The 15343-nt window shown below is 39.5% G+C and overlaps 1 protein-coding gene and 1 non-coding gene across 2 annotated transcripts; one reads left to right on the top strand and one right to left on the bottom strand.

The window, feature by feature from the left end:
• Nucleotides 1-350: 350 nt before the first annotated feature.
• On the top strand, nucleotides 351-432 carry TRNAL-UAG (transfer RNA leucine (anticodon UAG)). Its single transcript has one exon. It is a non-coding gene; the product is annotated as a tRNA-Leu (tRNA).
• A 471-nt stretch (nucleotides 433-903) lies between these two features.
• LOC137864767 (putative short-chain dehydrogenase/reductase family 42E member 2) lies at nucleotides 904-13806 on the bottom strand. Its single transcript, XM_068699249.1, has 12 exons — nucleotides 13669-13806; nucleotides 11940-12328; nucleotides 11311-11406; nucleotides 10245-10302; nucleotides 9410-9528; nucleotides 8410-8485; nucleotides 6808-6890; nucleotides 4873-5010; nucleotides 4182-4247; nucleotides 3409-3472; nucleotides 2648-2721; nucleotides 904-2002 (listed from the first exon to the last, which is right to left on the bottom strand). The coding sequence occupies exons 2-12, from the start codon at nucleotides 12279-12281 to the stop codon at nucleotides 1754-1756; spliced, it is 1365 nt and encodes a 454-aa protein (XP_068555350.1). The 5' UTR covers nucleotides 12282-12328; nucleotides 13669-13806; the 3' UTR covers nucleotides 904-1753.
• Nucleotides 13807-15343: the final 1537 nt, after the last annotated feature.

Genomic DNA, 15343 nt, shown 5'->3' with positions numbered 1-15343 from the left:
CGGGGCCACGTCTGCAGCCGCCGGGTGCCGGCGAGGAAGCGGCGCCACCTGCCGGGTGCGGGCCGGGCCGCCCCCTCCAGTCGCCGGGCCTGCAGCGGGGACGGGGGGCGGGCGGTGGCGCCGCCCCCCGCGGCCCCGAGCCGGCGATGGCAGCGCCGGAGCGCCTGGGGGCGGTACTGTGGAGATCCCCGGGGAGGGGAAGAGTGGGGAGGGGAGCGGGCACCGGGCGGGGGCTCCGGGGGGCGCCGCGGTAGCTCGGGGCAGAGGCGGGTGGAATGAGGAGCTGTGGGGGGGAAAATGGCGGCGCCGCCCCGCTGAAAGAGGCCCGGCGGGCGACTGAGCACGCAGGCGGTAGCGTGGCCGAGTGGTCTAAGGCGCTGGATTTAGGCTCCAGTCATTTCGATGGCGTGGGTTCGAATCCCACCGCTGCCAAGAAGTTTTGGCCCCGCCGCGGCGGTGGCTCCTTTTCGCGGCTTGGCGACGCCTGGGGCGGGCGGGCAGCCCCTGCAGTCTGGGGGCAGAAAGCTGCGGGGACAGCGACCGCCCCCCGTGCGGCCCCCGGCCTCCCAAGAGTGGGGAATGGCGAGGTGCTGCCTGCTCCTCCCGCCCGGCCGTGCCCCGCAGCCTGCGCTCCTCAGGTCTCCTTACGCCTCCTGCCTCTGCTTTTGCCTCTTTTCCCCAGCGCTACAGGTGGGAAGGTGCAGAAAAGGCGCTGCCCTGGGACAAAACGGGCAGCAGGAGAGGCAGGTGGCAGCAGAGCCCTCCCCAGCCCTGCTGTGGTGAAGGCACACTTCAGCTGCGTGGTAGCTCGAGAAGCACGTTGTTCATTTTCGCAGCTACAGGGATTTGCTCGGTACAACTGCTGTCCATTACACATTACCTGCAAAACTGTAGTTGTGCCTAAAGTGTAGCTGCTAAGTGACTAAACTCTGTTGTATAGCTATCGCAGTAAAGGAGGTAAAGGAAGGAGTACAAGGATTAGCGCAACCCTTAGTGGCAGATTCCTTTACAGCAACATAAATTATCTAACGTAGAATAATTAATAACTTTTAACTAAAATGCGCACGGTTTTGACTCATGAAAACCCACACCTGCAAGTATCTGATAGGCTTTTGCCCTCCCAGCAGGTCCTGCAGCTGGTCCCTGCACCCCACAGCAGGATGGCAAGGTCTGCAGCAGTGTTCACAGAGGCACAGCACCAAGTTCAGCAGAGTTTCAAGTGCGCTTTTATTTTCCTTCATGTACAGTGATACAGCTAATTCACGAAATAAATTCACACAGTGTGAACTTCCCCTGTTCAGCTGGCTTGTGTTATTTACAGTAATATGTTCTCATTGTTGGTCCCTTTGTGTGTTCCTCAGTTCCCTAAGGTAATGAGCGTGGCAGCAGCTGTAGTCAGCCTTCCTCCATATTTTAGCCATTTTTCTTCATTGGTGAAGCATTGAAGACTGGTTGAAGTTTCTGTTCCTTTTGCAGGTCCTCATGCACTTCAGCATTAAAATTGAGAAGATTTTTGGTGTGAAATACATAGATTCAACAGTCTTGACTCCATTGTGTTTCAGTGATGATCTTTGGCCATAATTGTTTACAGTATTTTAATTTCTTAAGTACAGCTACTTACAGGCTACAATTATTATTTTTGTAGGATCTAAAATAACTGCCTGCTTATTGCATTGGGGGCAGTACGTATTGTGGAGATCGAGATGATCCATGGGTAGCAGTACTGTGACTGAGTATGTGCAGTTTATGCATGTCAGTGTTTTGTTTCCTTAAAAAAATGCAAAACTGAAAGGTCGTCAAATCTCAGAGAAAGAAAGATCAAACTTAAGCTAACAATTAACAAAAGCAAGACTTTGAGGAAGATGTGATCATTCTGGGCCTCTGGTCTTGTTTTAATGTAATGGTCCACAGAATCAGCAAACACAAACTTCTCTGGGCTGTACCCTAGCTGATTCCGTGCCTTGTCTATTCGAAATGTATGAGTTACGGAAATATTCTGCACCTGTAGGGCAAAAGAGTCAACATACAAAGGTATGAATACACAGGAAGTTCAAACAAAGTCTGTAAATGGTAACAAAGACCCAGTTAGAGGAAATGTAAAATTAAAAAAATACATACATTTTATATATATATGTATATATATACACATATCAAAATCCTATTGAAATGTCACATTGTCTTTACTATTGTTCACTCAAGAGAAGTTTTGAAAGCCCTAAGAGGCAGGGAAGGCTGCAAAGCACAATATTCTACTCTTGAAAACATCCACAAAAACTGTTCTGCACACTTGTTTATCTAAGGATGCAGGTAAAAGCCATCTCTTAGGAGCCTAAAGATCTTCAAAGATAGGTCCCGACTGACCAGCAAAAGCCATACAGGATGTTGGGCCTTGGAAGGAAGGAACTGATGAAGCAGCCTCTCCCAAATTGCAAGCCTATGCTCTTATCTTCTCAAAAAATACGGTGATGAGTATAAAATAATTGCCTAAAATGTACCTGATGCATACATTTGCCCTGGAATCTGGAAGCAGAAGATGTACTGGGTGGATTTTACTTCCTGCAGACTTAATCTCAAATTGTGCCTCAGTATTCACATGGTGTGTATGCATCCTGTGGGAATAAGGGGAGCTCACAAACAACAACTTTACCTCATTTCTGGTCAGCAGGGGGGACAGTTCAACAAATGGTTTCAGCATCAGATGAAGATACTCCATTATCATGGCTGCATAACAAAAGATTTCTACTTGAGGTAAGAATAATAAGTTGCTGTGCCATTATGATTTTGGTCTATCTCAACAGCAAAAGGAAATCACATGTCTAACAGCTCAAGAAACCATTACTAACATCAACAGGACTACTTGCTTACAAGGAGTTGAATCTTTAATCAGCCTGTCTTAGGGTGATTGTGTAAAAAGGGTTTGGAGGGTTGGTGACAGACCTAGTATAAAGATCTTCAGACTTCATAAAAACATGAGAAAAACAAACTATTCTGGATTGGATTCTTCTTTTCTTCCATTTGGGTTTTGATTTTGGGGGAGCATGGGGTACAGGAGTACAATAAATTAACCCCTGCGGGCAGAGCAGATCCTCTTTAACATATTTCATGAAGTCATTGATTATTACATTCAATGTTTTACATTTATACCATTTAATTCAAAAACTTATACATTTAGTAAGTCTTACAAAACAAAAACCCTGCTATTTTAACAGCACTTAAATAACAGATCATTCTCGTTTTAACACACTGCATAGAGCTGAACTTCACTGATGCACGCTAGATGAGGTCGCAGCATATTTTATACATGAAAATTAAAATTGTAGTCACATTAAGAAAAAAAACAAACAACATTGTAATTTGGAGCAGTGGTGCTCTGGGCAGGAGAGAGAAATGTTGATAAAGTATTTTTACCTGATATATAAACCAAGGAAGTAGGAATACGTATCCAGGGCTTACTACAACCTAAACGTTCAAACTGAAAGAGATTAAAAAAAAAAAAAAGTGAAAAAAAAATAAAAACAGAAACCTCAAACAAATTTTAAAGTTTCAGTCCAAAAATATTTATGGAAGCATTTACTAATAAAACAGAAAAGTTAATAATTGCTATTAGTATTTGTTTTCATTTTCTAGGGTATTCTAGTTAAATGTCACTTGAAGACACTATGTAATTTTCAAGTGGCAGTCTTAAAAAAGTATAAAAACTGGATTATAATAATTGACCTAAATGTCATAGTAGGCTGACACCTTATATAACCTTGAGACATATTTATAGTTTTGAGCCCATCATTAACAGCAAAATGATCTTTTGAAAATATTTTATCTTACAGATTAATAATTAGTTTTTTTTTTTTTTTTTTTTTTTTTTTTTTTTTTGTCCATGTTAAAACAGCCACTGTTAACATCTGAATGCCCAAGAAATTAGGATAATGGCTGTTATAATGAGGATACTGGCTTAGATGGTCCTTTCATCTCAGTAAAGACAGTTGCTTTTATGTAATATTTTAGGTAGGCTTTGTTAGAGCATTAATCAAACTGAACTTCAAGCAGGAACTAAACACACATTCATAGCAGAACTCTGACACCGAAAGGAAACATACCAAATACATCATATGCACACAAAAGCCAGAGTTTTATGTAGTCAAATAAGTTAATATATTTGGAGATAAATCATATATTGTACGTACGAGTGGAGTTAACCATTCAAAAAGGTTGAATTTTTCACCGTCATTAATGAAATACACCTGACCACTCTGTTAAAGAGGTAAAGAAGAGAGAGGTTAGTAAAAATAATACTTCATATGTGTTGACTTCACTCCTTATAAATAGCTTAAAAATTATGCAAAATCTTTTCTAATCTTTCCAATGTGCTTTTAAGGGTAGTGCTTCTAGGTCAGATAAAAAATGTGTTTACAAGGAGGAAAATGGTTGCAACTGCTTCTAAAATCAATGTACGTAAATGAAATGTGCTGACAGCTTTTATTTATGTACGGTATAGGAAGAATTGATTATTGCAGCTTAGAATATTAAGCCTGGACCTATATGTGGGGAAACAGGGATAAATTTGCCTGAATATCCAATTTCATTTCCAATATCAAATATTCTTTGCTCATATTCCACAAATGCCAAATATGAAAATGCAAAGGTGGAGATGTTCTTGAAGAATTGAATATTCCATCTCCTAACAAACTGCAAAGCCAGTGCTGCCACAGCCCAAATTATTCATGGCACGTTTGTCAATAAAAATAAAGACAGCACAAGCTAAAGGACACCACCACAAACGTGAAGTACTATTACTACAGTAGCCACTGTAGTACAGGATAGAGCAGTAGGATCCTCTGTCAAATGAAAACTGTGGTGTTTTTATCGCTAACTTACAGCTATGTAGTTCTTCTCAGGGGTGAGAGCTTCAGCAGCTAGAATTTGAGCTTGTACAAGATTCTCTGCATGCACCCAGTTCATTTTAGCATAAGGATCCCCAAACTTGAAGCTAAGTAGCCCTCTCTCAATGTTCTTCTGTAGACATAAAACAAACGTGAAACCAAAGAAAGATGAGTTTTAAAATGTAAAGTGTCTTGTCCAGGTAAACATACTGTTTGTCTATACTTTGAAAAAATACGAGTCAATTAAAAAGAATCAAAAGAAGTACAGTTTAAGAAGCAATGGAAGCAAATTGCTCTAAGAGATAGTTAGGTTGTCTAGTAGGGAAATGCTTCTGATAGCTAAGAACTAATCTAGATTGCCTACAGGGGATCAGATTCTCCATCAACGAATGTGTAAGAACAGATTAGACAAATATTTGTTAGAAGCAGCCAAGGTATATTTGGTTTTGCATGTGAGAGAAGGACTAGATAACCTCTTAGGGCCCCCTTAGTCCTCACTTTCCTATAATTCTGTTTCTTTTATCTGAGAAGCACATAAATGATTTCATAAAAAATCACTTATATGTGTAAAATTGATTTTGTTCCAAAAATCCCTCAATAGTGTGATATGCCCCATTAGATAACAGAAAATTATTCTGGGTAGGTAGAAGCCATTCTGCCAGAATGGACTAGTGTGTGCCTTTCCTCCAAAAACCAATTACATGGTCTCAGGTGTCCAGAAATAAATTAATGTCTATCTCAAGTAGATAATGCTTCCGTAGCAGGGCTGAATTGGATATAAGAGCAGCACTGCAAATTTTCTATTGCCTATATTCAGTCCATAAACACAATGTCTTTTTCCAGACTTACTTATCATCTTGCCTGAACCCTATCTTTTGAATACAATACGTCCCGAATTTAGAAAAAATAAGTCTGTTCTAAGGATAAGTAAAATATTTTATTGAAAGGTAAAATGTAGTTCTGAATGGCTCAAAAGTATTCACAAAATTGGATCAAATCTAACAAATAGCTTTGCCTGGGAAAAAAATGGAAGGTAATACGAGGTGTCACATTTTTTATTTAGTGGATGTTGTAGAAGCTACAAAATGTGACAGTTAAATACAATACCTTACGCTGGGCTCACAATAAATAAGCTTAGAATTTTAAATGAAATTAACAAAAGACAGTATTTATTTGAGGGGCTAAAGAAAGCATCTTAGGTTTACCTTAAATGGCACATGACATTTTAAAATATGGTTTTATTTAGAAGATGATAAAGTATATTTCAGTTAATTTTAACACAATTCCCCACCTCAGACACAAAAGAAAAAATATTTTTTATGTGGTAAGCTTGAACTATTCTCAAAGCTGTGCATAACTTTATATTTTGCAGATCCTTTAAAATAACTGACTCATATAACTCTACAGAGATCATATTCTAAACACTGTACTATTCCTACAATTTAAAAAACAGCAAGTGAAAAACAGCAAAACATGAGCTCCTCAGCTGTTCGCCCTTTAGTAACATATTGTACTAGAGGGTGCATCTGACACCTTAACTTGTTTCTTTGGACAGTGAAAGCTGTTAATAACTGAGACAAGAAAAATAAGATATTTGTTGTATCTCTTTTCATAAGTATTTTAAACCACTTGGTATAAGTTGCATGCAAATACACATTCGGAATATCATAGATTGGTCTGAATCTTATAATTATAGTAAGCATTACATTGTAAAGCTGGACTTACATGTATTTATATTAAAAATATGTTTTTAAATGTACTATGCATTCTTTACAGATGAAAGAGATTGTCTGATAAAAAAGTTATTTTCAACAGACAATCAAACTGTTAAATTGCTGCCAGATAAGCAGGTCAGTAAATCTGTAACCCATGTAAGTGATGTTGGTCTATATTATAGAAATTTCTGCTGACTAAAAATTAAAATACATACTGCTAGCCTTGGCAGGTGTCTTTGCTCTTCTGGTCCGTAGATGCCTGGTGGGCGAAGAACACAAGTATAGAGTATTCCACCTCCTAGAAGAATTGATAAAACCATCCTTAAGTGACTTTCAAATGATTATAATATCAATTGCATGAACTAAAGAATGCTGTAGCAGAACTTACTCTGAAATAAATTAACCTCACCAGCTTAAAAAATACTACATACCAAAAGGTACTGAATTAGTAGTAGAATATTAACTTGGCAGAATCAGAACATGCAAAATATCAAGATGGGATTCAGAAAAAATAGATGAACTTTAAAGATCCCTTCCAACCCAAACCATTCTATGAATATTCAAAGCACTGGCATAGTCAAATTCCTAAAAATTACTAGGTATTTCCAAACCTTTTACTAACCAGTCCTTTGTCTCTGTGCCAAAGCAGCCAATGAGTGTGCCAACTGTGCTGATGAGTTTGCTGATGTGAGCATGTCATTGGTAAAAAAGTGAAACGAAACCAATCCCATACAAAATTGTCTCACTAGCTGTGCAAGATAGAGCTGAACGGCTCTCAACAGTAGGCACATCCTGCTCCCACTAGAACTAGAACTTAGTAACTTCGGTAAGAGAAAGTAAGGACCATCATGAAAATCCAGTCACTTCTGAAGTGTATCTGTTGAATGGTTCATCATCTGCTAATAACTGTTCTCAATAGTAGAAAACAAGCAAAATACTCAATCCTGCTGATGGCACAGGATCAAAACGGGATGTTTGGAACAGTGACTGATTAAAAACTCACTGAATCATTTTAATCCTTCTCACAGGTAAACTAGTGTAAGCTTCTAATTTCATTGAGAAATGCAGAACAGTATATTCCTTCTAAAATTAAGAGTGACTTTGATGTGTTGAGCTGCTGGGAAAAGAGGAAATAAGGAAAAAGAACTTTATTAGTTGAACAGAATAATTCCATTGGTGTGAAACGCTCATCAATGACTTAAAAACTCTTTATAGCTCTGTGAGTATCAAGTGAAGAAAGGCTTTTCTGTAAGTTGTCTACAGCTAAATTTAGCTCAGTATCACATGGTCACGTGGAATCATGTTGCACTTTACATTAATTTGTTTTGCAATGACAGTTACAGTATCTCATAGGTGAGTTTAAGTATTCAAGTGTATTGAGGCTTCCTCAACATGGAAAACTTTGGAAAGCACTAATAAATAATTCCAGGCTGTAGTATCAGGTGCCTTATTCAGATTTTAATATATAACTATACGGAAGGAGGGGAACAATTTAATCAGCATTCATGTTTTACTTAAGTCGGATATTGACATTAAACACTTGTAATAGTTTAATTTGTACCTATTTTTGTCTTTTTGATTAAGATGCGGAATTTATTGCTGCCATGTCAAAGTCTTAAGTTGACACTGTGGGGATTACAATTAAAAGTTATTTTTAAGAAATAATCTTTCAGTTTGGGAGAGGGGTAGGTAATTTGATTTCATAACTGCTGGACAATCTTGTTCACTTAAGGACTGATACTGGATACAGGATGTTAGAAAAGGACAAGAAAAAGACGTGTAAATTCCAGTATGAGTTTATGCTAACACAAAAGTACCTGCTAGTGGAGTTCCATTAGCTGCTAGTACCATTTGTTCTGCAATTGATTTGGTTCTGGAATAATGATCAACATGCTACAGAGAAAAAGCAAATATGTTTGTATGTATTCTTAAAATGACAGAGAGAGGCATTGCTTCTCCACTCACTTAACAGATGGTAACAAACACCACAAAAATACAGAAATTTTTAGGTATTGGCTTAGGATAAAATAGAAGCATATTGCAAAGGCAAGTAAGTAGTTTTGCTTATGCAAATCCAATTAATTAATTTCAGTCCATTTGAGAAGTAATAAATATATGTATGCTTTGAATGCTGCCAAGAAGGTAATTGATCACTACTTCGTAATCTGGATTTGTTTTTCAAAGGCATCATGATTAGTCTGAACTCTCCAGTTCACTTTCTTGTGGCACTCCCAGAGAAAATATTATTCAACATATTAATCAAAATATTTTTCAGTATTTTCTTTACCCATCTCTGCTTCTCAAAAGACTGTAAACTAGCAGATGGAGAGAGGAGAGACACAAAAATCAACCATATACACAAAGCAACCAGAAGTACTACTTTTAATTAAATGCAATAAAACCATATAAAAACAGGCTGCTTTTCTATATCAGCACTATGTTGAGTATAAATTATCTTCAGTAAGGGAGAAACAGACAAATCATATAAATAATAAATGGCCAAAGAGGCACCAAGTGATATAACACAATCCCTATGTCCAGGTGGAATTTCACTAATGTGAGTGGGACACTGTATGAGTTATTTTCCAAAATAAAGAGCCTGATAGAAAAAAAATAAATACGTACTGCAATATATATAAAACTGTGATGTGTTAAGGTTGTGAAGAGCATCTACAGAGTATAAAGAGCTTTTATTTTTTTTTTCTTTCTTGGCATTGGATTATGGCATCAGGCAAAACATGGTCATGAAAATTCCAGGCTTTTTCAGAAAGAAAGTAAACAAAAAGGAAACTTGAGAAAATAAGACAACCAAAATACCTTTTCTATGGGAAAATATGGCACAGTTTCCTCATTGCCATCTTCGATAGGAAGCCCTCCAAACACAACATTTACTGTACTGGTGTATATCAATCTGCTGATGTTCCTTTGTTTGCAGGCTGTGGCAATATATAAAGTAAATTAGTTTAGTGGAAACTTTAACAATATGGAAAAAAAAACCAAAAAACTGTATGCACTGGCAATGCACCTTTTCTGAGAAACTGTCAAATCTTAGAACAGCAAATCCATCCATTTCATGATTGGGTAATTTAAAATGCAAAGCATATGGAAGATATCATTTAAATAGAAAATATCAGTTCAGAACCAAGTGCTTTATAATCATTTGCTGTATCCTAATTTGGATACTGTAAACTAACATTGTGCCTTGGGGATGGCTGCTACCAGCCTACTGAGATGGGCTGTCAGCCCTATCAGGTAGGTGGCTAGAAGACTTTCTGTTTAAAGGGCTGCCCACTACCTGTGTACAAGCTATTGGACAACAGTGAGGTTTAATGCTATAAAGTTTAATGCTACACGTGGAAGTTGTTAATGTCTGACATGCGTACAGATTCTGCCATCAGGTTAAACATGATTGTGAGCAGCTGAAGTAGTTGAACTACAGTGCTGGCCCTCATGTCATACCCCATAGCAGAATCAGGTATTAAAGAAAAAAAAAACACAAAACAAAACAACAAATAATTGCCCTGTTTTCTCAGTTTCTGCCAAAACTGTGAAGCATTTGGTAAAAAATAGTGTATGCCAACTAGTTTTTTTCTAAGTGGTATGATATTTTGGTAAGTTATACCAACACCCAATGGCAAGGTTAGATACCTACCATCAATGATGAACCTTGTTCCATTAATGTTTACAGTTTCAATCTCTTCTCTGTGCAACTAGGAAAATGAAGAAATTGTGCATCTTTGAATAACACATTTTAAATTCAATAGGTTAATGTTGCAAGTGTCCACAGTATTCACAGATAAAGGTAATGAGTGCTTTGGTTTTTAAACAAAAAAAATTTAGATGACTGTCTTAGACTTCCAGAAATCAAATCATCATTTTTAAGCTACACTTATATTTTTCTTGTATTTTTACAGACTAGCTTGCTTGAAGCAAAGAGAATAATGGTGCTTCTGAACTCATATTTCCAATGATTATACAACTAGGAACAATATGTTAATTATCATGTTTCAGCAGCACTTCACTGACCAGTTGGCTCTATCCAAAGCAATTCCGAGTACACACTGCCCAGTTGCAAACATCTTTTAATAAGCTATTCTATCCAGCAAAGGCAGTTACTGAAGTTAATTTTATTAAATAAGGTAAGAAGGGGTGTATGAATTGTAACTTCAATCATAAAAAATTGTCGTTCAGAGTCTGACATCAAGTGTATTTTTTGTACTTACCAATGGTAAAAAATTAAGACTTCAAATACAACACTTATTACAATTGAGTTATATAAATAAATAGTTACAACCAAAACTTATATAAAGTATAATTTAGTTTAGGTTTCATTCTTCAGTGACTTTACACTTACAAGTTCCATTTCAAAGGTTTAGGAAAAGTTGGAGGGAGCCTGCCTCCCTTGTCTGTCCTTTTGTCCTCCCAATATTTCAGCTATTCTCATGGCCATTTCCAACTCAAATGCCCTCCCTGGCTACTGTTAGTGCCTCTAGTAGTAAGGAAATAATTTCACAACCAAGAAAAGAGTATTGTAAGGAGACTATTTGTAGCTAGCACATCAGCTTGCACCGAGCAATTCACTGAAACAGCATGGGAATGGATTCAGGTTCTCAGGATAATCCGAAGAGAAAAAATCTAACACGCAGTGTTACAGCATCAAACCTCTCATCCTCAGTGTGAGCAGTCACACAGAAAGGTACAAAACTATTTGAACTCACTTGCTCTCTTCCTGACATTCCATATGAAGCTACATGAAACACGCAGTCAGCCCCTTCACAGGCTGCAAATAAGGCATCGTAATCCCTGACATCTGCCTGTAATACATAGGAAAAGATACTTGGAATTGAAATCAAAACTGTAGTTTAGCATTTGTCATATAGTAGGTTAGTACAGAAAGAATCTATATATATAACTGTACCTACTGTATATTCTGGGACTGAAAATTAGATCCATTTCAGTACTTGCTGATAATTATATATTTCTTATGTAGAACTCACAGGACTTTAAAAGCCTTCATTAAGCCTCATAATATCCCTGTGAATTATGGAAGTGTTCTATTCATTTTACAGGTGAATAAACTAAGGTCCAGGTGAGGGAAGTGACTTGATCCTTCAGAGACAGGAGATGAAGCAGGTACTCTGCTACACATTACAGATTTCATTGCTTTCCTTATTTCAGATGCATATTAAAATCCAGCTCACAAAGAGTCATATGGGATATTCAGTTTAAAAAAGTTCTTGAAATTTGCAATGATTTGCAATTTGCTATTTGGATTCTGTGAAAACTAGTAAGACATTATGGAAAAGGCATATGGAACTAACTGTTATGAAAATGTGTTTTATCATACCTGGATACACACTACTCCATCAGGAATTTCCCAGATAGGCTTGTTTATGTCATACAGAACAACAGAAGCTCCTGAGCTGGCAAGAGCACATCCCAGCTTGTATCCAAAATAGCCTCCGCCTCCTGTCACCACCGCTCTCATATTTTTTTCATTCTGTGCTCCAGCATTTCCTTTCACTGTAGCATTAGGAGGTTGGTGCCAGGGTTTTGTTCCCCCAGTCAGGATAAATTTTCTGTCAGTGAAATAATGTCTTCTACTACCAGACACATGTACCAATTTCTTCTCCATTGTAAAAATTGCTCCATAGTGCTCCTGGATGCAGACAATTCCAGGGAGTTTCATGTTAACAAGCTCTACTCAACAGCAGCAGTGTCTTACTTTAATGCAACCTGTTCAAAAGAGATAAAGACAAAGCAAAACACTAGCTACAAAATTTCCAGACTCCAAAGATTTCTCTTGCAGGACCAATTTATATTTCCCGTTCTGGTGTTGTAGCTTAAAGCTGGCCTTTAGGGGTCGCATGTGATGCAGAGTTTTACCTGGACTTGAAATCTCGAGTGTCAGGAAAACACTAAACAAATTGCATTTAAGTTTCTATACTTGAAAAACAAGCAAACAAGACCAAGTGAAACAGCAGAACAAAACTTCCTCTAGGACAAAATAAAACTTTAATGCTTCTTTTACTTGTCCCTGGTTTATTACAAAGACATCTGGGAAAAGTGATGTTTTCAACCCCATTCTAAGGAGCAGCTGAATGTCAATTAAAAATATACTATGTTTTTATTACTGGAGGTGGTTGGAATTGAGTATTTCAGATGGAAAAAAGAATGCCTAGCACTCATTTTCTGTCTTTAGGAGGCGTATTGGCGAACAAGTCTATCAAATCCCTCGCTTTTTGTCGGAACTGAAGTACAGTAATTGTTACGAGACAGAAAAGGAAAAAAAAAAAACAAACTGGTCTATGAGTGTATTAGTCAAAAAGTAGTAGCTAATCATTTATTTTTTAAAAACGGGTGTTCTTTCCCATTCATCAAGCAACGGCCACGGGTTCATCACTGACAGACACCGCATTTCAGAGGCTGCAAGTCCTGATTACCGGCGTTACCCCATCCCCGCGCTGTGCCTCGATAAAACATTAAAAGCCATCCGAGCTCCCGGCGGCGTTCTCCGCATCTCACTTGCAAATTCGCCAGGGCAGGCAGGCGGCGAGGGCAAGGCTGTGCCACGGAAACTCCTGCTCCCCTGGGCGACCCGGAGGGGCCGGCGGCCCCGCCACGGCCCGGCCCCGGGGGGCGCCGCTCGGTTGGGCCCCGTTGGGGCCGTTAGGCGCTGCCCCACCGCGCTGGAGGCTTGGCAGGGCGGGGGCTGCGGGTCGCTCCCCGGAGAGGTCCCCAAAACCACCCAGGAGCCGTGCCCTGGGCTGTGGTGCTCACCTCTGCAGCCCCCCACGGGCTCCCGGGGTCCCTGGGGTCCCGCAGCATCGCTGGGCTCCCGCAGTATCCCTGGGGGCCCGGGAATCCCACAGCACCACTGCATCCCACCACGCTCATCTTGCAGCACCTTTGGGACCCCACAGCCTCCCTGGGGTACTGATCATCTCTCAGCATCCTGCAGACCCCGCAGCATACCACAGCATCCTGCAAACCTCTCAGCATCCCCAGGTCCCCACAGCATCCCTGAGACCCCACAGCATCCCCAAGACCCCGCAGTATACCACGGCGGTTCTTACCTCCACGTGTCTTCTGTGACCACTCCAGGAAAACATACCACTGGGAGCTGGGGCTCTGTCTGTACTGAGACGCCTGTTGAGCGGGTTGTTCAGGAAAAAAACAGCATCTCTCAGTTGCTGTTTGGATAGTCATTGCTGGGGCATGGCTCAGAGAGATGCAGAGCATCGGAATCACCTGCAAAAGAGCAGAAAATCCCAAAGAATAAACACAGTCATAAGCAAACAGGCACTAAGGTCCCTGCCCTTCTGAGCTGGCAGCAGGTTTTTGGTCCAAGGTCCCTTGTGCCTAGCAGGATGTGAAAAGGGTCAGGAGCTGCAGAATTTTAGAGTTACCCGTTCCAAGGAAAACCAAACCAAACCAAACCAAAAAGAACAACAAACCAAGAATGCTGAACACACTAACCTTTTCCATCATAGCCGTGCCATGTCTGAGTGTTCACATTAAATTTTAATCATTTAAAGACATACTTGCGATTATGTTAGGGCATAAGTAACTCTAATAGCCAGCCTAGACAGGCTCTGTAAAGGCTGGCAGAAATGTGACAGCTGGCTATTCCAACTGAAACTAAAAATTGTCTTACAACTTCAAACACTGGAGTTTTTATGATGGGAAATAAATTAAATGTAGCCAGTTAGTATTAATCAGTACTGCTGTAATAGAGATGTAGAAAGTATCTTACCTGAAATAACACATCAGAGAAGGTTTGACATTCCAAGACTAGAGCAGCAGGACTCCACAGGGACTTGCAACCACAAAGCCAGTGAGTTCTTGGGTTACTCCTTGCTGAGGAAGATCAAAAAAAAAAAAAAAAAAAAAAAAAAAAAAGATCCTATGGAATGCTGGAATGCACTTCTCACTGGGCTTCAGTCAACTGGCTGACTTCTCTTCTGAAAAGTGGTGGTGTAGTATGGGATGCAGACCTAAGCTATTAGTCTAATAAAAGCAATATATGAAAGATTCATAAACAATGAGTTTAAAGGCAAATTAAATATGTTCGCATATAGTTAAAATGCTCATGCTGTAAAGTAACTTTATACGTGCGGGTTTTATTCTGCATTTCTAAGCAATGAAGGTTGATGCAGCACCTTCTGCAGTGCTTGCTTGTCTGACAGTCAGCTGCACCCCAGTATTGATAAATTGTGAACATAACTGGTTTTATCCACTTAGCCAAGTTTGATTAAAGTCTCATATATATGGAGTTTCTTTAAGTTTCCTGAGAATAGGTAGTCAGGTACAGGGGAGAGGGCTGATGAGTGCCCCTGCTAAGGGAAGACGCACAGTTTGAGCTCAGTTTGTATCTTTAAATGCAAACCCGTAAGAGCCCAGGCTTTACTACTTCCACTGCACAGAGAACTACTGTTCAAAACAAACAAACAAAAAGGTAAACCAAGTCTTTGCTCACATGTGCTGCAGTGGTAATTGCGGTTGCTCACATTTTCCTTTCACTGTGTTTTATCTTGAGATAGTAACATTTTATTGTAGTGATGCTGCTAGCACTCCTGTGTACCCTGTGGATTTAAAGATACAATGAGAACATTTCCATGAATTTGTTGGTCTTAAAAATCCTGTAACATATTAATACAAAGGCACAATAAATACAGAGCAGAGATAATCAGACAGCAGAGCTTTTCCATCACTCTCTTCCATGACTCACCCCGGGAAGTCCAGCTCTCC

Source organism: Anas acuta, chromosome 15, assembly GCF_963932015.1.
Source record: "Anas acuta chromosome 15, bAnaAcu1.1, whole genome shotgun sequence".
Lineage (NCBI taxonomy): Eukaryota > Metazoa > Chordata > Aves > Anseriformes > Anatidae > Anas > Anas acuta.
This window is presented reverse-complemented; position numbering and strand designations above follow the sequence as displayed.